General features: G+C 44.0%; 1 protein-coding gene across 2 annotated transcripts in view; it reads left to right on the top strand.

Moving 5' to 3' along the window:
• Positions 1-890: 890 nt before the first annotated feature.
• RAB11FIP3 (RAB11 family interacting protein 3) overlaps positions 891-26006 on the top strand; it is a 175943-nt gene continuing 150827 nt past the window's right edge. For both annotated transcript variants that reach the window (XM_032799401.2, XM_032799400.2), the window contains exon 1: positions 891-2574. In XM_032799401.2, coding sequence (XP_032655292.1) covers positions 1576-2574 — 999 coding nt within the window. In that variant the 5' untranslated portion in view covers positions 891-1575. The remainder of the gene's footprint in view (positions 2575-26006) is intronic.

The raw sequence follows: 26006 nt of genomic DNA, 5'->3' as shown, positions 1-26006 counted from the left end.
AACACAGCCCCCCTCCCCCACCCAGAGGGGGCGGCACACACACACACAGCTCCCCGCCACAACAGAGGGGGCGGCACAGACACACACACACAGCTCCCCCCCACCCCAGAGGGGGCGCACAGACACACACACACACACACACAGCTCCCCACCCCACCCAGAGGGGGCGGCACAGACACACACACACACACACAGAGCTCCCCCCCACCCCAGAGGGCGGCACAGACACACACACACAGCTCCCCCCCACCGCAGGGGGGCGGCCAACACACACACAGAGCTCCCTCCCCACCCACAGAGGCGGCGGCACAGACACACACACACACAGTCTCACCATCCCCACCCCAGAGGGGCGCACAGACACACACACACACACAGCTCCCCACCCCAAGGGGGCGGCACAGACACACTACACACAAACAGCTCCCCCCACCCCAAGAGGGGGGCGGGCACACACACACACACACAACACAGACCGACACACAGCTCCCCTCCCCACCCAGAGGGGGCGCGCAAAGACACACACACACAGCCTCCCCACCACCCAGAGGGGTAGGCCCGAGGCTGCAACAGACACAAACACACCACACACACACACAAATCACAGCTTCCGTCCCACCCAGAGCCCCGCGTGGCACCATACGGTCACACACACGTACTCCCCATCCCCAGACCCCACGGAGGGGGCGGCACAGACACACACAGCTCCCCACACCAGCAGCCCTGGGACGCCCCTCTCCGGGGGCAGAGCCCAGCTCGGAGGCGAACACAGTTCCGCCCCTGTCGCCGGGCGCGGGAGGAGCCTGAACACGGAGACACAAAGCCCTCCCCGGGCAGCAGGCGGAGCCAGGCGGGCCAGCGCCGAGATCGGCCAGCCCAGCCGGCTGCCAGAACAGAGGCTGCAGGCAGCCGCAGGCGGGAGCCCTCAGAGCCGGGGAGCAGGACCCCCAGCGCCCCCGCACTCTCCCCAGCCGCTGGGGGAGCCCAGGTCCCGGACTAGCTCGAAGGGCCCAGCCTGCTCTCCGGGCCACAAGAAGGGCCGGGAGCATAGCGCGGTGCTGCAGCACATTCCGCCCCGGACCCTCGTTAGCCCGGGGGTGCCGGAGTAGCAGGTCCCCCCTGAATTCGTGGCTTAGCAGCACCATCCCTTGCTGGGGAGGCAGCCGGTTCTTTGGCGGGGGCAGCCCTGGGGTGCGGGCTGAGCCCGGGCTGCTGGCTTTGTCGGAGAGCCATCGAAGCGCCTTCGGTTCGTGCGTGGCTGCGATTGCCTTTTCCTCCCCACTGAGGTCCCTTTAGCTGCTGCCCCGCCGTCCTGGGCCGCCGCCGCCTCCTGGGATGTAAGGCCGGAGGGATGAAGAAGATGGATGCAGGCAAATGGCAGCAGCGCATCTCCCGTTTGCAGAGGAGGCTCCAAGGAGTAGCAGCAATGCAGCGGTGCGGTGGTGGGCTCTCCGGGAGACTCGAGCTCTGCGGCGGGGAGACGGCAGGGCAGTGATCGCTCACAGACCCAGCCCTTTGTGTCCAGGAGGGGCTGAGCCGCCGCTGTGATTTGTATTAAATCCTTTTTTTTTCCCGATGAAAATGGAGTCGGATTTGTTAATGACTCTCTCAGACCCAGGGAGCAAGTCGGAGCGGGCATCGCTGCTGACTCTGTTTGCCGAGCAGAATGGGAGGTATCTCATCACGGAGCAGAGAGGGCAGCTGCCTAGCCCAGACCTGGTGCTGGTCCCCAGAGAGTCGCCTCCGGCCGCCCCTTTGTTCCTGGGGCCCTCTTTACAAGAGAAGGAGAGCGGGCCAGTGGTGCTAGAACAGGTTTTGGGAGAGATGAAGCTATCCGGGCCGGATCCTATGCTTTTCTCAGATAGGCCCATTGAGTATTTATACCGCATGGAAAAGCAGGAGAACGGTCTCTTGGACCAAGATACGACCGACCCAATCAGCGACCTGGAACAAGAGTCAGGTGCAGGTGATAATCCTCATGGGTACCCCCAGAGTGATTTTGATTTGAACCTTTCTCTGGTGCAGGGTGCACTGGCCTCTGCTCAGATCACAGACTTGGAGGAGCAGTTCTTCTCTCTTGTGCTGGACCAGGCTGTTTCTTCTCCTCTTCGGGATTTACCACTCAGGAGTGCTGGGCTAATTCCAGAGGATTCAAACAAGGGAGAAAGCTTTCCTGAAAGCATCAAAATCCTGCAAGCAGAAGGGGAGTTTTACTTAGGAATGGAGACCTCCCAGGAGGAGAACTCCTCTGAAGGACTCACTCCAACTTCCCCTTGGACTAAAGAGCCAGAAGATTACATATCCCAAAGCTGCCAGGAGACGCTCTCCTTAAGTACCCAGGATTTCTCCCAGATTGACAAGGAGATGGACCTCTTCCCCACTTTCCATTCCTCTAGCAACCTGAGCCAGGCGCTGGAGTTCGCTCAGCCTGATTCCATAACTAATAACTCTCTAGGCTGTCAGGAAGAAGAGACCCGTCTCCAGGCTGTGTTTGATGCCCTAGACCGAGATGGGGATGGCTTTGTGCGGATAGAGGAGTTTGTTCAGTTTGCTACAGTCTATGGTGCAGAACAGGTAAAATTAATTTATTATCTGTACTTCACTTAGGCCTAGGTCCCTGTGAATGGTTACTCTTTTCACTTCTCCTAAGGAACACTCTGTTCTGTTGTTCAGGTACACACCATTTTTATGCACAAAAGAGAAATGTATGTATTGTAATACTGAAGTCTTCTAGTACACAAGACTTACATCTCCTATAATGAACTTTCAATATGTATTTTCTAACAGTGTATTTATAATTGTGTTAAGGGTCTGCCTGAGGCCCCTCTTCTGTAGCCCTGATTTGGGCAAAGCTTCTATTAACTTTGATCAGTATCGTAACTCTAAGGATGGGGAGTGGTGTCTATAAATTGATAAAAGCCAGCATTACACTTGCACAATGCTGGGCTCCTCCTATTGTGCTTAGGTATTGTAGCATGTGGTATTGTATGGCAAATTAGGAGCTGTTCTAATTTCATGTGACTTTTAGACACAGACTTGATACCCTTATTTTTAAAATGTCTTAAATTGCCACTCACATTTCCTATGATTTCTGGACAGTTCTCTTATGTTTTGATGGGGGAAAATTTTGTTTGCTAGTTATGGGTTTGTAGGTACTTCTTGCTTTGCATCTCTTTTTTCAGTAGCTTGACCTCTCAGCCTGATGGATTTAAACCGTTATTATTTAGAGAACCTGTAATATACCCATACCCCTCTTTACCTGTAGAATTTCTGAGTGAGTGGGCTCCCAGCTCTATGAAAGACAATTTGTTGATGCATTAATTTATGAACCCTGCTATTGCATTTTAGACTTCTTTGCTTATCCAGGCCAACTCTTTCAGATTGTTCATATAAGCTAAGTATTTAGGTAAAAGTGTGTACAATGGGGCCTTGGTAAGCTTGTATCTTTCTGGATTCCTTACACCTCAGAATTGTGGCAATTAGTAAACACTTGCATGTGTATCATATAAGGCACCTTCCTGAGGAAAATAAAGTAAAATTTGACAACTGGGAGTTTTGAAAGCTTACTTGTTAAAAATGAGAATGAGGCAAATAGTAAAAAGTAGGTAAAGCATTGCATCAAACCGACCAAAGAGAAAAAATCAAAATGAGCTAAAGTTCAAGCACATTTGCTAATGAAGTGTTACAAACTCAATTTAACTTAGGCCATTTGCTAGTGTTTGTGGACACTATATTTCCTGTATGTGCTTGCTCTTGTTAAACGCAATAGTAAGTATTAAGTAGCTCAGTTTTTGACGGGTACAACTTTTTTTTTGGTAAGTCTTTTTCTTGTTTCTATTGTATTGTACTGTGGTGAGTTTGGATTTCAATATATCCCTTTGTAGCAGATCAAATATGGTATGGTGTAATATGAAGTCACCTGGCATGACCCAAAATGTGAATTAGTAGCTGAGATTTCCTACAAGGAGGAAGAAATTAGTCAGTTTATCTCATTTTTGGTTTGTACTGATACCTACATAAACCTAAAACTATATTCAAAATGACATTATATGCACACAAAAATGCATCTTAAAAAGATTGAGTATTTATCCAGTGAGGAGATTTACCTGGTCTGTAGGGACCTGGAACATAAAAGATATAATTTGCTGTGAAACAGCACACACTATATTGAACTTCTGGGGGAAAGAAGTTGTCTGTAATCTTGTTTTCTAATTTAAGAAAAACCCATTGTTTTTAGAATATATCTATATAAAAGCAGCAACAAGCCAACACGTCCTGTCCTTGTAAGTCACAAAAGGAAAGGGAACTCAAGTCTGTGATATACTGGGTTAAGGGATAGTGTGTAAGTCTGTTGTTGTTGTTACCAACTTGTTACATGCCTGAATAGGTAGCATAATAGGAATGACAAAGACAAAGGAAAGTTTTATGAACAAAATGACACTTCTGTGTAGCTTCCTTGGAAGGAGCGTTTGCTTTCCTAGGCTTAAGTCATCTATTTGAAAATTTCATAGCCTCTTACAGCCCCCAAAAGACAAAGTAATAACGAAACCTTCACTTCAGAGAATGAAAGATTGCTCGGTTTTGTTGTCCTCCCTACCTCTATTCCATGCTTGGATAACTTTCTCCAAAACTCTTGGGTTGGTTTGCTGAAGAGCCATGTGCTGTTCTCACTGCCCCATCCGCTTCTCCGCTTGGTACAAGACTGAGGGACAAGCCAGAGTCCTAACCTCTAGTTGTGGCATTATGTTTCCATCCATATATTTAAATTGTTCTTGGAAGTACGAGTTGTAAACCACATCCCAATGGAAATCTGTGGAAAACTACAGTAGAAGCTGTAGGGCTCTCTTCCTTCCCTCCCCTTGCAAACTGCAGAATTCTAATAAACTCTTCCAGCGGGCTTCAGAAATGAGTCTGGAGGTTTCTTTGCTTCAACATATTCTTATGAGGAAATATAAACACTCAACCTGTGAATGCATAACTAATGCAAAATACTACCAGAAGTTAAATACAGTGAACTTCATTATGAAACATTTACTGTAAACATTTTAAAATGTAGTTCTAGTAGGTAATAGAAAATGTTTTGGACAAAGTGGTGCAAAATTATGAAACACTCAAGCCCACAGTAAAAGGAGGAGGGATTTGGAATTCCTTCCCTTCAGGTATATATTCCTTTGTCTTGTCTCTAGACAGGGTGCAGACAGTCCCTTCATCCAAACATGGCCCTCAGTTTTGGTAATATATTTGGTAAACCCATTAACATTACAGGTTGCTCACAACTTTTTTTGTTGTCTTAGGCATGAAAATTAAAATGGAGCCTAGCAATCTTAACTTGTTTAACTATGTATAGTTAACTAAATTAAACTATTGTTTAACTATGTATAATCACATGACAGTCTTCTTATACTAAGCAATCCAAATCAATAGAACATAAGGGCATACAGATTATATGCAACAAATAAGTGGGTTTTTTTGCACTTGCTAACAGTGCAATCAAGTTTCAAGATTAATTACAAATTCATTTTAAGATGAAGAGTTATCTCTGTATCACCTTGCTCAAGTCTTCCATCCTTTCTGTAATTCCCATTTTACAGATAAGAAAACTGAAGAACACCAACCTCCTAGGGATGTTAGTTAATTAAAATTTGTAAAGCACTTTGAGATCCTTTAATTTCTCTAGCATCATCTATTTGTAGTGCTATTTTTTACTGTCTGATCAGTGCACCAGCTTAAACTGTTGCAATGTCTTTTGAAAAATGATCATGTTTTAAACATGAGACAAAATGCAGCGTTCTGTTTTCATGATCCTAGATCAATTGTGCTCAGTTTACAAGTTTTCTTTTTTTAAGTCTATCAGTCATGTCCCCACCCTGCAAATCTGAACATCCTGCTTTTTTCCTTCTGGATAAGCATAGAATATCAGGGTTGGAAGGGACCTCAGGAGGTCATCTAGTCCAACCCCCTGCTCAAAGCAGGACCAATCTCCAGACAGACTTTTGCCCCAGATCCCTAAATGGCCCCCTTAAGGATTGAACTGGCAACCCTGGGTTTAGCAGGTCAGTGCTCAAACAACTGAGCAATCCCTCCCTTCATGATTAGTGACAGTGCTGAAATGTATTATAGGGCAGGGGTTCACCTTTTTTCTTTCTGAGGCCTCACCAACATGCTAGAAAAACTCCACAGCCCGGCTGTGCTACTACTGTTTTCTGCATATAAAAACCAGGGCTGCCATTAAGGGGTACGAAGTAGGGCAACTACTCAGGGCCCCCATCACAGGGGGCATCGTGAAGCTAAATTGCTCAGGCTTTGGCTTGAGCCCCTGGGTGGTAGGTCTCAGTGCTCCAGGCTGCAGTGCTGTGCAGTGGACTTTGGCTTTCTGCCCTCGGCCTTAGCAAGTCTAATGCTGGCCATGCTTGGCTGACCCCCTGAAACCTGCCTGCGGGTCCCCGGACCCCTGGTTGAGAACCACTATTAGTGTATAGCTTGTGTATAGAAATGTATTACTTTATATGTAGTTCTTGACACCTTCAACATTTACTTCCTGGAACAGCAAGTACTGCAACGTAGAACTGAGATGTAAGTAAGGTGCAGGAATTGGTTCAAGAAATAAATAACAGGGACCATAGTGTAGTTAGGCTCAATGGCCTTGTAGTAAAAGTTAACAGTAACAAACTAGCATTATGACACTTTAATCTCTCTAGGAAATTTCAAACAAAAGCTTTTTTTTCTTTAAGCACTAAAATCAAATTTTGAGGAAACTAAAATCACGTGGTATGTCGAGAAGCTATTTAAGTATCCGTAATGGAGTTGTGGATGGCATGCATACCTCTGAATGAAAAAGGAGCAGGAGGGCAAGGAAAAACAGTGCGGCTAAATGGAAAGGGACAGGCTGTTATTTGGTATTCTTAGAACATGGAAATCCAGCCTAGGTGAAGCTAATGAACAGGAACAAAAAATGCTAGGTAGAGTGGAAATTAGATGCTATAAGGGAGAATTTCAAGTCATATGCAAATCGGTACCAGGACATTTTCAAGACTGTTAGTGGGTCTGCTGGATTACCAGAGAGTAAATGGAGCCATTAGGGAGGATAATGATTTTGTAGAGAAGAGAAATGACTACTTTGCACCAGCCATCACCCTGCAAGATGGTAGAGAGAGATCTGATTTTCTCAATAAAGATGAGGTACTGAAATAGATTGAGATGTAAAAAAGGAGGCACTGGAATCAACTGATAAATTTTAAGAAAAATTTACTAAAGAGTTCTGAAGGAACTTAAGTATGGAGTGACTATGAAAACTTGCAGTATCTAATAAAAATGGATAAACTGTACAGGAGGGCTGGAGGTAGGTGTATCTTACTATCTTTAAAGAAGGTGCGAGGGATGGTACTTGGAATTTAGACGACTGAGTTTACTGCTGTGCCAGATTAGTTGATTGATGCAATAATTTAGTTAGTTATAAAACCTAGATAAATATCAAAGTAGGGAAACAAAGTAGACAGACATGATTTTTGTCACAAAAATCATAGCTAATCTATTAGAATTCTTTTGAGCATGTCCTCAAAATAGTGAATAAAAGAGAGCTGGCATATATAGGGTGACCAGATGAGATGAAGAAAGTATCAGGACACATGAGGGAGCGGAGGGGGTCTGCCAGTGGAGCCAAAAAATAAAAAGCAAAACCAGTGCTGCCAGCAGAGTGAAATATTGGGACAAATTGCCACCCAAATGTCAGGATGGTCCCGATTTTATCAGGACGTCTGGTCACCCTAGGTATATATGATTGATTAAGGCATTCAAAAATGGTGTGGGTGGTGGTGGTGGTTTGTGTGGTGTTTTTTTTGTTTTTTTGTTTTTTTTTGCAAGGTTCCTTGGAAGACACTATTAAAGGAACTTGTAGTTATGGGGTGAGAGAAGTAAAATACTATCATGGATTAGAAATTAAGAGATGGAAAACAAAGAACAGGAATACACTATCAGTTTTCGAAATGGTAAAGAGTTATCAGTAGAGTACCCCATGGATCTGTGCTATGAGAGGTACCTTTAAAAAGGATTAACTGCGTGATGGCAACAATTGACAATGATACTATTGTTTAGGATAGTGCAGGCCAGAGAACGTGGTGAGAACCCTAGATGAACATAAAGCAGTGCGACTGGATAGCACAGTGTCAGATGAAATTGATGTCAAAAGCAAGGCAATACACTTTAGAAGGAATAATTTGAACTAGTCATATACTGCACATTACTAAATTTCTTATGTGATTATGGTTTAAAAACCTGGGACAGCTTTATTTTAAAAAATTAAGAATTGTGTTTGTGTCTTAAAACAGAGAAGTATGGATAAAGAATGGGAGAGAAATACTGAATATATATGCTGTTACATAAATCAACAATATGCTTTCACATGGAATACTGTATTCGTTCGTGGTCACCCTATTTCAAAAAAAGATGCAGAGAAATAAAAAAGGGGGCCACAATGCGTGATCCCTAAGATTAGAGGCATGGAAAGACTTTTTATTATGGGGAGAGATTAAACAGCTTAAACTTGAGTTCAGAGAGGAAGTAAATAAGAGGGGATGTAATAGTTATATAAAGTGAATAGTACTGAGAGGGTGAATTGGGTGTTCCTGTGTTCTCTCACTATACAAAAACAAGGGGATGCTAATCAAATACCAACAAATTTAAAACTCAGAAAAGGCTTTTATGCAATGAACCGGTGTAAATCACTGCAGCAAAGTGGAGCAGGAACTTTGCATTCTGACAAGTTTTGTTTTATATGTTGTGATTTGAAGAAAAAGATTTGAAGAAAAAGATTTTGATCCAAAAGATTACTGGTTGGAGGCTTCTCCCTCTGAACAGAATAAGAAAAAATAGAGATGGGAAAGGCCTGTTACACAGTGTGATCTATCCACCTAGGTTAAATGAAAGATTAGCCCCCTACAGTTTGTCTAGTCTAGTTTTAAATCTGCCAAGCAATAGGGCTTCTTTGCTTTCTCTTGAGTGGCCTACATCCTAACACATCTTACTGTTGTTGTTGTTGGGTTTTTTTGGTTTTGTTTTCTGATAATGAGATTGTATTATATCCCGTCACTCCTAGTTAGATCCTCTTGTTATAATCTACCCTGGCCCTTGAAGTTTACATCTTTCAGATATTTCTTGGGTAACCATATTGCTTCTCTTCTTCTTTCACAAGCTGTTGCTTAGTCAAGCTTTGCATATTTAGTACTTTCATCTTTCCTCCAGCCCATTTAATCAGTTCTGGTTGCCCTTCTCTGAACTTCCTCCAATTTGTCAACATCTCTTGTAATGAGGTTCCCAGAACAGAAGGCAGTGTTCCTGGTGAAATTGCACCTGGGTGTGGTTTCACTCTGTATTCTCCAGTTCACATTTCTTTGTATCCACTGCACAGCTTACAACATAAAGGTATAACCAAAGAACCAGGGATCTGCACATTAGTCTGTGAAATGGAGAACGTGGACTGCAACAAACATTCATTCTTTTTTGTTATTCCATCAGAGTAAAGCATCTTATTTCAAGACTTATGGGTCATTGTTTTATATGATAGATGAGGGCCTAGAGTATACTCTGACTTATGACTTCTTGATTAAAGTTCCTCTTGAATCACTGCTGATACATTTGTATTTTACTTATTGTAGTTAAATTTAAATCACAGTGCCCCCAGAATCTAATTTAGGGAGAATATATAAAAATCTGTCAGTGAACCTTAAATCTACAAACTTCTCTGTCTGACTTTGTGAAGGGAGATTCCTAGTTATCCAACAAGTTAATATTTCCCCCTGAAGTATATGAAAACAAGTGGATTCTTACATCTAAATGTGAAAGGCACTTACTTTTCTTCATCTCTACTACCACTGCAACAACTTTCAAAGGTTTAAATGGTTGTTTATTTTTGGTGTTTGCTTTTTGGGAATGGAACTACAATTCCAGTGAGAGACGTTTTGTGTGTGTGTGCGTAAAAGAGTGAGACAGACTCACAGTGCCTAGCTTGCCTCTGAACTGCTAAATTGAGTGTGTGGCTGATACAAAACTTCACTTTCCCTCTTATTCTTTTATCAGTGACAAAATTTCCATTAACTTTAATGATTCAGTTGCCTCAAAGATTGAGTTGGGTTGGCTGAAAATCTACCGTAGTGATTAGTCTGCTTCCCCCCCAAACCTTCAACAGGCATTACATCATTATTAATAAAACATTCTACGTAGAGGAACTCCAGCAGACATGGATCTCTCTCTCTCCTGTGGCAGGAAAAGCACTTCAGAGGCAGAATACTCCAACAAATATCCAAATTATATCATGAGAAGTTATGGTTATTGACAGCTCGCTGAAAATGAAAGTCACTTTATCTTTTGAAATGAGAGAGGCCCTATTAAAAAGATTATTATGGAATATATATATATTAGGAATATGGGGAATATTTTTTTTACTTTTAAAAGCATCCCTTTTCCAAATGGATGGAGTAGATGGAGATGTGTGTAGTCTCAAAAACGGGTCTCTCTCAGCGCACGAATGGGGAAAGGAACTGCAGGAAAAAGAGGTCCCTTTGGTTAAATAAATGGACAAGCACTTAAGTTCTGACCATCACTGTGTCACAGACTTTTATCTATGAAGTTGGCAAGTCCATTTAAACCAGAAGGTTTTGAAGATTGCCACTAATTTTTGTCTTAAGCTGTCTGGATTCCGCCCCCCACCTCAACATCCTGTGAAATAGATATATTTCCCTACCTCCCAGTGCTGTGGGATAGATAAACTCAGTAGTGTTTGGGAGGGGACAGAAAGTAGAGTTGTGCTGTGAGAAATGAGGAGTATTGAAGGGATGTGGGAGTCCTGGACCTCTCTGTTGTGAGGGGAGTTTAGTAACTGCTGGGGTTGGCATTTGGCCCTGAAACTCTGCTGTGCAGGGAAGGAGGGGACCAAGGGGCATGGAAAACATGGACTGGGTAGCAAGACAGGTCTGTGTGTCTGAGACTGGCATAGAGAACTCTGCCCTTCTAATGAATGTGCAGAGGACAGATTGTCTGTTTGTCTGCCAAGTCCCTGGACTGGGTCTTGGGAGATGAGAGTTCAATTCCTGGCTCTGCCACATACTTCCTGCATGACATTGGCCAAGTCGCTTAACTTCTCTGTACATCAATTTTCCTTTTCTGTAAAATGTGTGGGGGGTACTTCTCTATCTCCCTGGGGTGTTGAGGATAAATTCACTAAATGTTGAGGGGTGCTTAGCTACTGCAGTGATGGGGAGTGGGCAATATGATCACTTGCCGTGCTTGTGGGTTGGGGTAAGGGCTTCCCCTGCCTGCCAACCTTATGCTCACTGGGGATCCATGGGACCTTAGGGGGCTTCTAAGAGGCCCCTATGAGCTTTAATAAGCTCTTCGGGGGGAGGGCTGACAAGTCTATTTTTGGCTTATTTAGGAGACAGTTTCAGTTGACTTGGATCTTAGAAAACTGGGGCCCTTTGAGGTAGGGACTGTCCTTGCATCTTTACAGTGCCTAGCATAGTGGGCCCTGGTCTGATTGTGGCTTTAGGTGCAACCCCATATAAATGTTCAATAATTTGGCCTACAGATCAATTAACTGCTTAGCTTGCAGATCAATTAGTCATGTTTGTGGGGATGGCAATTAGAAAAATCTGTTTTTACTTGTAGACTGAAGAAAGTCGCTGTGGACTCCATGAACTGAAAGAAACATGGGTGCTTATCTTGCCACTTTTAGAGTCCCTTTTCAGATTATAGCTGCACTTGTTGAAATCTGGGAATGGGTCGGGGGAGAGAGAGTGTATCTTTTCAGATTTATTCTTAATTCTGTGCTCCCCAAAGTCAGTGGCAAAACTATAGACTTTAAAGGCGCAGAATCAGGCCTGAGTTCCCTACCCTTTTTAAATTCCCTTTTTAATCCTTTGCTCAGGGTAGAATGTTTCTTCAGGCCTTGATTATATGGTGATGGGTACATATGACATCCCTAATATGGGTAGATAAGTGTCCTGATTCAAACTACTTTAGCTTTGCCTTTCTATCTGGTGGTGGCCAAAATATGGATTAAAGAAAAGAGATGGAAAGTATTTGGAAAGGTTATTACAAGGAAAAAATTCCCGATTACTGACAGAAAAATTTAGGACTGGCATTGATTAATGCCAGACTTCAACTTTCTATATAATGCATACACTCCACCTTGGAGTTCTATTAATCTCTAATCAGAATGCTATCAGAGAATGCGTGAAGATTTTAAGTCTTAATCAAGGCTTGTGGCTTTTGGTTTTTTTGTTTCAGAGCAGAGTTTGAGGGGACAAGTGTGTGGTGAGAGTCCAGGCCAGCTGCTTTTGAGGCAGTGTTCTTTTTTATTATGTCAGGTGCGCTTTGCTATTACCTGAGCTAGCTTCCAATCAATCATCTATTCAGGCTTTGATTTCCTTGCTAAAATATGATCCTATGTTTTTCAGCCTCTCAGCTATGAAAGTGCTTAAAGAGACACTATACTAGCAGCAATTTTACAACTACTGTAAAATTTCAGTTATGAATATATCAGGAATGGAGGTTGTTTGTAACTCTGAACAAAATGTTATGGTTGTTCTTTCAAAAGTTTACCACTGAATATTGACTTAATATAGCTTTGAAACTTTTACTATATAGAAGAAAAATGCTGCTTTTAACCATCTTAATTTAAAATGAAACAAGCACCAAAACAGTTTCCTTAGCTTGTCAAATTTTTTTAAAATCCCCCCCCCCCCTTTCTTTTTATGTTTACGTTTACGTTTAATGCAGTACTGCCATTACTTTTTTTTGTCTTGCTGCTACCTGATTGTGTGCTGCTAGTTCCAAATGAGGTTTGTGGTTGACTGGTCAGTTCGTAACTCTGATATTTGTAATTCTGAGGTTTTACTGTAAAAAAATATTTAACCATTGCCATACCTACAGGATAATATCCTCTCTATATAAAATAAAGTGGATGTTTACTTGGGGAAAAGTTTCCTACCCCCAATGGAATGACCCTAGAAGAACAGTACTATTGTCTAATAGATTCACTAATCAAAGGGCAGCGGGGTCATCTTGGGAGGTATTTTATTCACTACAATCAAAACATTTTTTTTCTACAACAATTCTCATCTGCAAGAAATGATTCATAGTTAGAAGTATGTCATATTAAGATTACTTTCAAAGTTGTTTATATCATTGCACACCTAAACAGCTAAACAACCAATTGCATGCATAATATTCCTTTCCACACTTAAAATCAAGAGAATAAAATTGTTAGCCATTCATTGTTGTCAGATGCTGAGATTCCTTTTGTACTCTTAAATAAGTGTTTGTCTGCCCAGCTGACTTCATGTCGCAGAACAAATGACTTCCTGGTAGCTGCAACCCACAGTTTGTGGGTAGAAGAGTCATCTGCTGCTGCTTGGTGCACACATCTAGATTAATTTTTTTTTTTTTTCTGAGACGGTGTGAGTCAGCCCGAGACTGTAGCTCAACAGCATGACATTAGGGAGAAAAGATTATTTCTTGTATGTGTCAGGTGAAGTGACTGCCTTAATTCCTGATGATGATGATCATGTGCTTCAAGCTGTTGGTCTTCTAACATGGATTTTAAAAAAATCTTTCGACACTTATCTGGTCATTCTCATCTTTGTTTCAAAATCCTTGGCAGCCAATTTCCAGGAAAACCCAGCTGCATCCTTTCCTTCTAATCCCTCAGGCAGGTTCACAATGCTAATATTGTTCAGTCTGCGTTCTCAAATGCTTCCAGTCTCTGTTCATTCGTTATTTTTCCTTTTAAAGAGGAATATATCTTTAGGTTGGTTTGTAGCAATGTGTCTAAGGGTAGATGGCTTTCTGATTTATGTCCATTTTAATATCTAAGATAGTGAGCGCTTCTTCTCTATAGCACCCTCTTCTCCCCGCCCCGCCCCCCTCCCCTCCCTCAACAGCTGAGTATGAAGAAGTAATTGTTACCTGGATTGTATCCATTTTGTGCTGCATGGCATGAAATCTCCTTGTAGGTTTGGGAAGAAGATGGCAGCAGCCGGTTTGGTGTCGAGCACGTTTGCTGGTGGGAGCAAGTTTGGCGTGTTTAGGCACTTTCAGCAAACAAACGAAAGTACGTTTTGGGCTCTGAGAGAACTAAAATGGTAAGAAATAAAGCTGACTGTCTACCCGTAGAGTTTTGTGGTGGCACTAGGTTTCCTTGCCTCCTGTCAGTCAGATGGTTCCAACCCTCACAAATACTTAGAATACAATTTAAAAAAAAAAAAAAACTTGAAAAGCCATTCCTCCTTACTAGGAACTCACTCACTAGGTCCTGAGTTCAGGATTTCATGTTTCCTATCTGAGGCATCGGGTACACTGTTTTAGTTCTGTTTTAGTAGCTGTTATGACATCAACTGTTGCTGGTTAGAAGTGGAGTCCTGGCCTGTTGTTGTCCTTTCCATCTGGCACAGGAGAATAAGTCTGCAGAAAACTGGTAGCTCATGTTATTTTTGAGAAGTAGGTAACTGAATACTATCCTCCTCCTAGCGTGTTTAGGGATATCTGTTGTATAGGTTTTCCTTGTCCATATTGCTACAATGCTTCCTATTTGTAAATGGACCCTTGAATTTCCTTAGACAGTATTATATTCTCATTCTTTATTCATTTTGGGAACAACTAAGTACTTGTTTACCTTTGGGAATCCTGTCAAACTGGTTTTTTACCATTTCTCCTCCCCATTGTTGCTTCATAAATAAACATTCTTATCTGGTAATGTGAAGTATTTGAAATTCTGTGGTCAAAGCACGTTCAGTTAGCTCTGAACACAAGGAAAAACAAACTCAAATTTAAAATTCCATAGGAATCATCAGCTCTAGAAGTGAGCATCTCTTAATGCTATATGGTCATGTACAAAAGGATCCCCGATTTTGATATCTTGCTACTCTATTCATTTTGTTAAACATGCTTGCTCACAAATTTATCCCCAGGGAATTGAATATTTCATACTTTCAACAACTTCTCTAACACATGCCAGGGAGTTTCCATCTCCTGTCTGACTGTAAAGCATATTTTCAGTGCAGCATTAACTGAATGAAAACACTCTGACAGCATTTTTTTTTTTTTTTTTTTTTTTACTACATCTGCACTACAGCCGTCTGCTTAACTAGCTAAATGAAAACCTTCAGGCATAGTGAGACTTCACTGGTGATTGAGTTAATAAGTCATACAAAACAGGATACTGTCAAATGCCCACAAAAAAGCTCCTTTCAACTTTTTCATTTTCCATTTCAAAGACTTTAAGCCTTCCTGTTTCAAATGGATTTTCAGTGTGATATTTCTGTTTGCAGTAGAGTCTCACTGAACCATCATAAAGCTGCGCTTGAATTGGCAATATTAGGACCTGTAATTCACCACTAGTGCTACCTGTACCAGTGGAGGATGAGGCATACAGCCCTGTGCCGAGCAGAGTTGGACAGTAGTGGTTAAAAACACTCAAAGCCTGCATAAACTAGAATTTCCACTATTGCAACCACTAAAATCACCCCGATGCAGTTCTGTTAGGTCCTAATATTCCTAGTGTAGACAAGACCCTAAGTGGATGCAATGAGAGCTAGAATGACTTTAGTGAGGCTTGCAGACTACTGGCCTTTAAGATACAGTTGATGTAAGTCATTACTGTGATGGCTTTGGTCACAGAAACTCCCTCAAGACTGTCATTAAATGTGCTGGGATACCACTGAGAACAAACACCCCTGCCAGAGAAGGCTTCTTTCCACTCACATCTTGCTGAGCTAGACACACCAGTCGGTTACGGCACAGACCAAGAGGTTGGGCCATACCCCCCTGCAGTTCACAGAAACTAAGATTCACTTAGCCCAGGGGCTTTTCAGTTAATGGACTTTTCCAGCACGCAGCGTTCTGTCTTTCTGGGAGCCTAAACCCCAAACAAATCCATTTTACCTTGTATAAAGCTTATACAGGGTAAACTCATAAATTTTCTGCCCTCTATAAAAGTGATAGAGATGCACAGCTGTTTGCTCCCCCAGGTATTAATTGCTTACTCTGGGTTAATTAATAAGCAAAAGTGATTTTTATTAAGTATTACTTGGAACCACTTAAATCCTACTTTTTATAACAGACAGAACAAAATAAGTTACCAAGCAAAATAAAACAAAGCAGGCTAGTCTAAACCTAGTATAGTTGGAAACTGAAACCAGGTAAATCTTACCCTCAGAGATGTTTCAATAAACTTCTTTCACAGACTAGACTCCCTCCTAGTCTGGGCCCAGTTCTTTTCAGACCAACCATATGGTTTATGGCAGGGGTTGGCAACCTATGGCACGCGTGCCAAAGACGGCACGCGAGCCAATTTTTAATGGCTCTAAATGCCACTAAAAATCCTGCCCAGCCCGACGCGCTCTCCTCTGCCCTCCCCTTCCCCCGCGGGGCAGGGAGCAGAAGCATAGCCATGCGCACGGGGTGGGTAAATGGCCCCACTCTCCCGGCATGGCAGGCCACGGGGTCCGCGCTCCCAGGCTGGAACGCTGGGCCAAGCTGCCGGCCCCTCCCCCACCTTATCCCCTCCCTGGAGCCCTGCCGCTGCACGCAGCGCTCTGGGGGTCAGGGCTGCGCGCTCCCGCGGGGCAGCGTTTGGCTCCGCGGGGAGGCAGACACGCTCCCGCTCAACCGGAGGGGCGGAGCTCTGTGCTCCCTGCGGAGCAGCGTATCTAGCTCTGTGTGGAGCCTCATGGTAAGGGGCCCAGGGCTGGGGGAGTTGGATAAGGTGTGGGGGCAGGGAGCAGGGTGGGTTGGATGTGGGGGTGGGATCCCGGGGGGTGGTTAGAGGCGGGGGGGTTGGATGGGGCATGGGAGTCCCGGGGTTTGTGAGGTGGCAGGGGGTGAATAGGGATCAGGGCAGTCAGGGGACCGGGAGCAAGGAGGGTCCTAGAGGGGAAGTTAGGATGGGGGGGTCTCTGGAGGGGGTGGTCAGGGGACAAGAGAGCTGGGGAGGTGTGGCGAGAGTTGGGTTTACCTGGGGGTCCTGTCAGGAGGCAGGGTGTCGGAAAGGGGTTGGGGCAGGCAGGGATTGGGGGGGGGGTTGGAGGGTCAGGAGTCTGGGGTCCTAGTCAGGAGACAGGAGTGGTTGATAGGCATGGAGTCCCGGGGTGTCTGGCTGGGGATCCGGGGGTGTGGTGAGGGTCGGGCAGTCAGGGACAGGTAGGAGGTAGAGTCCCAGTCCTGCGGAAAGGAACAGGCAGGGTTAGACAGGGAGGGGTCCTGGGGCAGTTGGGGGCAGGGGTCCCAGGAGGGGGTAGTCAGGGGACAAGGAGCAGCTGGGTTGAGAGTTTTTTAGGGGGGCGCAGTCACCCAGCACCTTCCCCCGAGCCCTGATCCCCAACTCCCCCCCCAACACACCTCTGCCCTGGCCCGCACCCTTCCAGGCTCTCCCTGCCCTAGCCCTTTACCACTCCCTCTAAAACATACTCCATAGCTTTTCCTGAAAGCTCTTGCTCCTCTCGAGTTCTCGCCCTCCGCCCCCGCACCCTAGCCCTGACTCTGAGCACCCTCTCACTCATTAACCGCTGCATGCCTCACGCCCTTTGCCGCTAGCCCGTACGCCCTTTTGGGTCTGGCGGCGCTCAGCCCCGTATGGGCAAGTAATTGACTCGCGGATTGCGCCCCTATCGACACACAGCACCCGCACTGCTGTTCGGGGTTCTGGCTGACGGACCCTTGCCACGCCGGGGTCCCGGCCGCGAGGCCCCAGCTCACCCGCTGCCGAGCCTGGTGAACAGAACCCAGACCAGCAGCAGGCTGAGCGGGCCGGCAGGGTAGATCAACATTTTAATTCATTTTAAATGAAGCTTCTTAAACATTTTGAAAACCCAGTTTATTTTACAATACAACACTAGTTAGTTATATAATAATAGACTTAGAGAGCGAGACCTTCTAAAAACGTTAAAATGTATTCGCATGCAAACTTAATTAGTGTAACATGAAACTCGGCACACCACTTGTACTAGAAGGCAGTTGCCGACCCTGCTTAGTGCTTGGGTCCAGCAGCTCACTCTCAGCCTGTCGTCACAGTCCTTTTGTTCCAGTTTCTTTCAGCATCTTTTTTGGGGTAGAGGCCATCTCTTGAGCCAGTGAGACAAAAGTAGGGGCTTCCAGGATCCTTTTATATTCTTTCTCTCTCTTGTGGGGCACGATAACCCTCTTTGTTCGAGTCTGTAGCCATCAAAGTCACAGTCCCATGAATGATTCGCTTTTTGCAGGCCGATGCCCATTGTTTACATGTTAGTTTTGGGAGATGTCAATCCACATTCTGAGCTTACTCCCCCTGTGGAACATTCAAATCATTGGTCAGTTAAGTGTTTCTTGATTGGGCACTTACTTAGAATAGTCCTTTCTCAAGAAGCTGACCAAATGCTTCACTGATGCTACTTAGAATCAAACACATTGAGATACAAGTACAGAGCCAATATTCATAACTTCAAATACAAAAATTATACAGACAGCATAGTCATAACCAGCAAATTACAACCTTTCCCTTACTTGACTTCCTATAGGACCTTGGTTGCAACAATGATCTATACGATCACAGTTCATGTCAGGAATGTCACAGTCGCTTTTCCCATGGGACAGCTAGGAGATACCATATTGATATTGGTTCCAGTCCAACACTGAAAGCCTTGAAGTAGGGCTACTCCATATACAGTGCCAATGTTGGCTACTGATGGTGCTGCTCCTGTGATTTGGGAAGTCCTTGAGGAATGTTGTCAATTGTGAAATGATTGTAAACAAAATCCCTTGTGCTATTAACACCATAGATGACTGACATTGGTAAGACAAAAACTAATCCAGTTGACTGTTACTCACTATGTACGCTCTTTTTCTTTCTTGCATTTCTCCAAGTTGGACAAAAGTCAGTGTCACTCTTGTTGAGTGTGGGTTTTGCTTTCGGATTCAGTGTTGTGGCTTTTGAGCTGCAGGGCCTGAGTTAGTCTTAAAATCAACAGCTGCCTTTTGGAATTAAACAAACAATAAAAAAAAAAAATCTCTTTTGTGAGGAAATTGTATGTTTACAATCCTGCGTTTTGGACCAAGCTTGCATTGGCAGCATCCCATTGTTGCTCCTGTGCTTCTGCTGTGACCGCACCACAGCTGTAAACAGAAACCCAGATGGTGGCAAACTCCAAAGGAGCCTTCAGCTTTGAATGTAGAGGGGGAGGGAAGTGGAATTTACAGCAAGTTTTGGGGGTTTTCTGAAGCCTCAGTTGTGAGGTTTCCACACAACCTTCTTTGACATCCGTGCAGCTCTGAAAAGAGGATGTTAGCTTTCTTTGTTCTGGGTTAGTGGAACACACACAATACAATTGGTTCCACTGTCATCTGGATCTTTCTGTTTCTTGCATTTGGGTATATGTCACAATCTGAAATAGGTATTTATGGGGAGGGAAGTGGAAACAGCAGTGATTGAACCTGGGGAAGGGCACTGCCTGGAGGAAAACTGGGTAACCTGGAACTCTTCATGTTCGTTTGTTTAGCTAGTCTCAAAAAACAAACAAAGGAAGAAAAAAATGGGCAATAAACAATTAAAAAACAATTGTTAGCCCAACAAAACACAGTCCTTTTTCAAATGAATAAGAAACCGTCATGTTGTGCAGTAGCTAGCCTACGTCACTATTCTTATTGGCTGGCCGCCTCCCTTCTCCCTCCTGTGTATAAAAAACCAAAAACAAAAAAATCCACTTGTTGCACCCCTGTCTTTTACTTAACTTTGTGTTTGGGGACCAGGTTTGATTCTGTGCCTGTACAATGCCGAGTGCAGTGTAGCCTGATTTTGATGAGGTCTCCCTTTTTACCTACTGTTAGGGTAATTTTAGAAGTGTATACCACCTGCAAGACTATTAGAAAACATGTACTCAGTTCTTTGTTTTATGCACTTAACAGCACTCTGTGTATAGGCAGCTTAATTTTTTTTTTTTTTGAGTTTGTGTTTGTGTGGGCAATTTTACATGGCAACATTGGAAATCTTCATTAGGAAAATGACTGTAAAATCACAAACATTGGCAGGGGAACATAGGTAGCAGGCAGTCCTCGACTTTGACATTCGACTGACGACATGTCTGAATTGACACCCTGATTCCACTTACGACAATTGGTTTCGACTTTACGACTCTTGGTCCCACAATAGAGTGGATTGCGGTTGAATTACAACTTTTCAACTCTGTTTTCAGGAACCAATTGTGTCGTAAGTCCAAGGACTGCCTGTACTTGGAATTTAGTTTAATTAAAAAGAGTAGTTTCAAGTTGATTGTATCCCTCTAAAATAAGTTGGTGTTTTTATTTTTTTAAAAGTGTTGTCTTAAGCATTCTGTCTGCTTTGTGGTAGCAGTAACAAGTTGTCAGGGAGTGTGGGGGAGTCAGAGCCCTGCACCCCCGGCTTTCTGCAATTCACCATGACTCTCGGAAGGTTTATTTAGACGACAGGGACACAGTCCAAAACAGGTCTTGCCGATACAAACAGCAGGACCCCCTTATTTAATGAATGTTAGCATTTGTGGATGGGGCTGAGTTGCTGTTTTGGAGAGACCAGCTAAAAACAGCACAGGAGGTAGGTGTGCTGCCTGGACAACATACCTCAAACGTGGCTTGGAGGGTTTTTTTAAATTTTTCATGCCCATCCAAACTTGGGTCTAGTTACTTAAATTGTGGTCAGTCAAGCATATCAATTACTAGCAGCTCTGGTAGTGATTTTGTGATCCTGAGAGCTATTCACTCATTCCCATACTGAGAACTCCAACTCATTTCATACAGAATACTGACCCATCATCACATGGGCTCAGTGCAGTGCGGGATAGATATAAACTGACAACTTAAAGGTGGAAAAATTCCTTATTCTATTCCTCAAACTTGGAACTTGTCCCTCATCCCCGCCCCCCGTCTTATCTTTTCTTTGTAAGTGTTAAAGTTACTGCTTGTAAGCCAGATTGTCTGTGTTAGTAACATTCAAGTAGTGTTGTGATCACATCTGTGGGGAGTAAATTCTGCTCACAAACATGGTTGGCTTAGCTTTAATGGCTAGAAAAGTACACTCCCTGTTGACTGTGTGCCTTATTTCCAGTCTGAACTTGTCTAGCTTTAACTTCCAGCCACTGCATTGTGTTTTATACCTTTTCTCTGCTGGATGGAAGAGCCCATTATTAAATATCTGTTCCCCATGTAGGTATTTAGATTGTGATCAAGTCACCTCTTAACCATTTCTCAGGGAGCTCAATCTATTTAGCTTATCGCTATAAGGCAGGTTTTGTGAACCTTTTAATTATCCTTTGGCTCCTTTCTGAACCCTCTCCAGTTTATCAACATCCTTCTCGAATTACAGATACCAGAAGTGGCCACAGAATTATAGCAGTGGTCTCACCAGTACCAAGTACAGAGGTAAATAACCTCTCTGCTCCTACTTGTCTCCTCAAGGTTCCCCTGTTTATTCATTCAAGGATCCCATTAGCTCTTTTGGCTACAGTGTCTCACTGGGAACTCGCATTCAGCTGATTATCCTCCATGACCCCAAATTTGTTTGAGTTACTGCTTCCCAGAATAGTGTCCCCCATCCTGTGAGTCCTGCCTAATTTTTTTTTTTTTCCTGGATGTATACATTTACGTTTAGGCCTGGTCTACACTACAATTTTAGGTCAAATTTAGCAGCGTTACCTTGATTTTAACCCTGCACTCATCCACATGACGAAGCCTTTTTTTCAGCTTAAAGAGCTCTTTAAATAGATTTCTTTACTAACCCTCCCCCCCCCCCGATGGGTGATTAGTGCTGAAATTGGCCTTGCTGAGTTGATTTGGGTAGTGTGGATGCAATTGATGGTATTGCGCCTCCGGACCTATCAATAGTGCTCATTTGTGACCGCTCTGGACAGCGCTTCTCCTCAGATGCACTGGCCAGGTAGACAGGAAAGGACCTGCAACTTTTGAATTTCTTTCTGTTTGGCCAGCATGGGGAGCTGATCAGCACAGGTGACATGCAGAGCTCATCAGCAGAGGTGACCGTGGAGTCCCGAATCGCAAAGAGCTTCAGCATGGACTGAATGGGAGGTACGGGATCTGATCGCTTGTATGGGGAGACGATCCGTGCTAGCTGACCCCTGCACCACCAAGGGGGTCCTGGACCCCTGAGGTGGGGAATATTGGTGTCGCTGAGGTGTTATCTGAGTCAGTAATGCGTGAGTGCACTTTTAACGTCCAAATGCACATTCTTACCACCATCTGCACTTGCTCGACCTATGTGCTTTCGATGGCCATGGCATTAAGGGGTAGGCTGGGTCCCAAAGGACGACTATAGGCATTTCGCATCCCCAACGTGATTTTCTGGTCTGGGAGGAAAGTCCCTGCAGCTTTGAAACGACCAGGTTCTTAGAACAAGCGTCAATGACCTTCTTGGCCATCCCCGTTGATGTTGGTGAGATGTCCCTTGTGATCCAGTGCTTGCAGCACACGAAGTACCCCTTGCGGTTTATTACTGGCTGCCTTGGTGGTGCGGTCGGTCCCAAGACAAGTATGCGTTCTGTCTATCGCCCGCATCACATTAGGGAATTCGCATTGCAGCAAGCGCATCTTACTATGGCTGCACATTTCCTAGAGTCATCTTTGATGTCAGCGTCTAGTGATTGCCTGGCTTTTGGATCCAAGCAGCCCCCGAGTCGTTTTTCCCACTCCAAATGATTCCTGATCGACGCGTGTTGTCTGTGTTGCAAGCTTCTATAGGGCTATTGCCACTTGGTTCTAACTGTGGGATTGCTCTCATCTTGGTATCCTGGTGTTCAAGGCAGTGGCAAGACAAGTACACAAGGTTTCCATGCAAGTGCCCTTACTGCGAAGTTTCGCGCCTGGGTCGTCCCAGACCCGCAACACTATCGGTCCCACAAGTCTTGTGCTTTTGGGCCAGAGATCACGTTCAACAGCATGACACTGCCCCATTCAACCCTTGATGTGACATGCTTGGGCGTACTTTGTGTGAGCATGTATGGTGCCTATGTCTTGTCAACTTGATTTGTCACATGCTGCGCGTTGCTTCCTCACTTTTCGATTTTTGCGGTTCTGGTTCTGAGATCTGCTGGATATACGCGTGTGTTTCGATGCTCGATAATTGCTGCGGGTGATCTGATCGAGGCTCGCATGTTCTCGTGCTATTGGTGTCCGCTGAAAAGGCATTGAATTGTGTCTGTCGTTGCTCTGACCAGAGAGGTGCACTGACGACATGCTAGGGTTAGCTACAGGAATTCAATCACGAAAGGGTAGCTTGTTGCTGGAGGAGAAACACGAAAACTGTACACATAATGGTGCCTGTCATATCGCCATAGTCCCAATTTCTGACAGCTTGCGTCCAAATATTGGGTTGCTGCGAAACTCCAAGCTTAATTACAGGCTTAGATCTGATGGCGCGTAGCCACCAGCAGATTCCAGTGGTCTGGCTCTCGTTGATTCCAAAACCTTCCTTAGGGACTCCAGATCGAGTGCCCTTGAGTCCCAAAAGGATACCATGGTTCTCGCCTTTTCTTTACCTTCCTCGTGTTCGCCGCGCCTGGTCTCTAGGGAGAGTTACCCTGCTTCATTGCCTTGAACCAAACAAGAGAGGATCAGGTTTCTCTCACCCTCACTCAGAGTCCTGCAATGCAAGCTTTGTAACTTCTAACACAAGATTTTCCCCTCCCTTCGTTCCTTAGCCTACCAGGAAAAATCACAGGTCTTAAAAAAAGGTTGTATAAAAAGAAAGAAAAAGACATAAAAATGGTCTCTGTATCAAGGTGACAATATACAGGGTCATTGGCTTAAAAGAAAACAAAATGAATAAACAGCCTCATCCAAAAAGAAATACAATTTAAACATTCCAGCAAACTACACGTGTAAATACAAAAAAACAATATAAGCCTATTGTCTTCTACCTTTGTACTTACACTTGGAAACAGAAGATTAGAAAGCCTGGAGATAGAGAGATCACTCTCAGAGATGAGAGAGCAACAGAGAGGAGACAAAAGAACACACACCCAAAACTTCCCCCCCCTTTGAGATTTGAAAAATCTTGTTTCCTGATTGGTCCTCTGGTCAGGTGTTTGGTTCCCTTTGTTAACCCTTTACAGGTAAAAGAAACATTAACCCTTAGGTATCTGTTCATGACACTCCCTTTAAGGATTGAACTCAAAACCCTGGGTTTAGCAGGCTGTTGATTTCACGGGGGTGAGGGGGCAAATGAATACAAAACAAATCGGGTCTATTTCTTGTTTTGATCCACTCCATCTATCTTATACATCTTAGGCTGGCAGCAAATGGTGCAGTATGACTGCTAGCCATCGTCATCTCCTGGCTGCTCACCAGAAGATGGTGCAGTACGACTGCTGGCAGGACTGAGTCTCCATGAGAGGAAACTTGAAAAGGGAATGACCTGGCTGAGTCACTCTCATGTCTGTCCAGGCGCCCCTGACCGACTTCACTGAGGTCGGCTAAAAGAGCACCCATGAGTATGACAACGACGGCTATCAATCGTAATGCACCTAATTTTCGTAGTGTAGACATACCCCTAGTTATATTAAAACCAATATTCTTTGCCCCCAGTTTACCAAGCAATCCAGATTGCTCTCTACTAGTGACCTCTTCCTTATTTACCACTCTCCCAATTTTTGTATCATATGCAGAGTTTTATCAGTGATGATTTTATGCTCTGTTCCAAGTCACTGATAAAAATGTTAAATAGCATAGGGTCAAAAACTGATCCCACTAGACCCATTGACTGTGCCCTGTAATATCATTCTAGTTTTTTAATTAAAATGTTGTGGGGTACCAAGTCAAATGTCTTTTAGACACCTAACTATATTTCATCAGTGCTATTCTCTTTATCAACAAAGCTTGTAATCTTCTCAAAAAGGATATCATTAGTTTGGTAAGATTTGTGTTCCATAAACCCATGTTGATTGGCATGAATCTGTCATTGATCTCTTCAGCAGTTCCCTGGCTATTCCAAACTTGGACACTCTTGAAACATTAGGGGTTTTTGGAATACAACCTACTGAAGAATGTTCTGAAAATGAGTCATTTAGCTACAAGTAAAAAGGGGAGGGGGAAGTACTATTGGAATTAATCGTTAGAAAAAACAGAAATAGACACCTGTGTCTAGATCAGAAATAAAACCCTTCCAAAAAGAGAACTTGAGCAAGTAGTTTATAGACCTGCTTTTTGCAAAACGTATTTATATTGGCGCTTTCACAACAGAGTTTTAGGTTCCTTAGACATATCTATGGATGGTAGATATCCTTGGTCTGTGAAACTGACTACATTTAAATAATTTTCTTGGCAACTGACTGAAGCCACCGAGTATGACTGACTTCCCTGTTCAAACCAGGGAGGGAAATCCACATCATTCTTGACACAGGAGACTCTCTGGCTGGACTTTACAGGTCTAAGCAGCCTAGACTATCCTCTTGCAGTCATCCTTCTGTCATACAGGATCTTCACCATTAAATCTCTGATGCCAGGATGGATGATGGGTGACTGAAATGGTCATGGATCGAATCTAGGTTACTAGTTTGATGCTCTCAGTCTGTCACTTAGCCGGCGTGGTTTAGATCTGCTCTAATCTGAGGGAAGCTTTCTGTATCTTCAACCCTTGATCTTTCTCATGTTCTAACCCAGCTGGTTTCAAAAGCATCATTCCCAAGGTTTCCTTTCTCCTGACGTCGTGTTGGTTTTGTTTCTAGTAGCTTACAGTGTGCCAGGTGTGTACAAATACAAAAGAAGCAATATTTCTGCTCCAAAGACCCCGTATTCTAATGGAGACACCAAAAGGAAACAACAAACAAGGTGGCCAGCGGGTGAAGAGCTACATCCTAATCATAGAAGGGTTTAACAATGCATGTCTTGAGAGTCCCAAATCACAGTATTGTCATAGCTGCTGGTCATGGTAGAGTTGTGTGATAAATGAAGCGGGGGGAGGTAGCTCCCTTTTGTGGACCCAGCCAGTCAGTTAGCTATAA

The sequence above is a fragment of the Chelonoidis abingdonii genome, chromosome 9 (genome assembly GCF_003597395.2).
Source record: "Chelonoidis abingdonii isolate Lonesome George chromosome 9, CheloAbing_2.0, whole genome shotgun sequence".
In the NCBI taxonomy this organism is placed as follows: Eukaryota; Metazoa; Chordata; order Testudines; family Testudinidae; genus Chelonoidis; species Chelonoidis abingdonii.
Note: the sequence above shows the minus strand (reverse complement) of the source record. Positions and strands in the feature narration are given on the sequence as shown.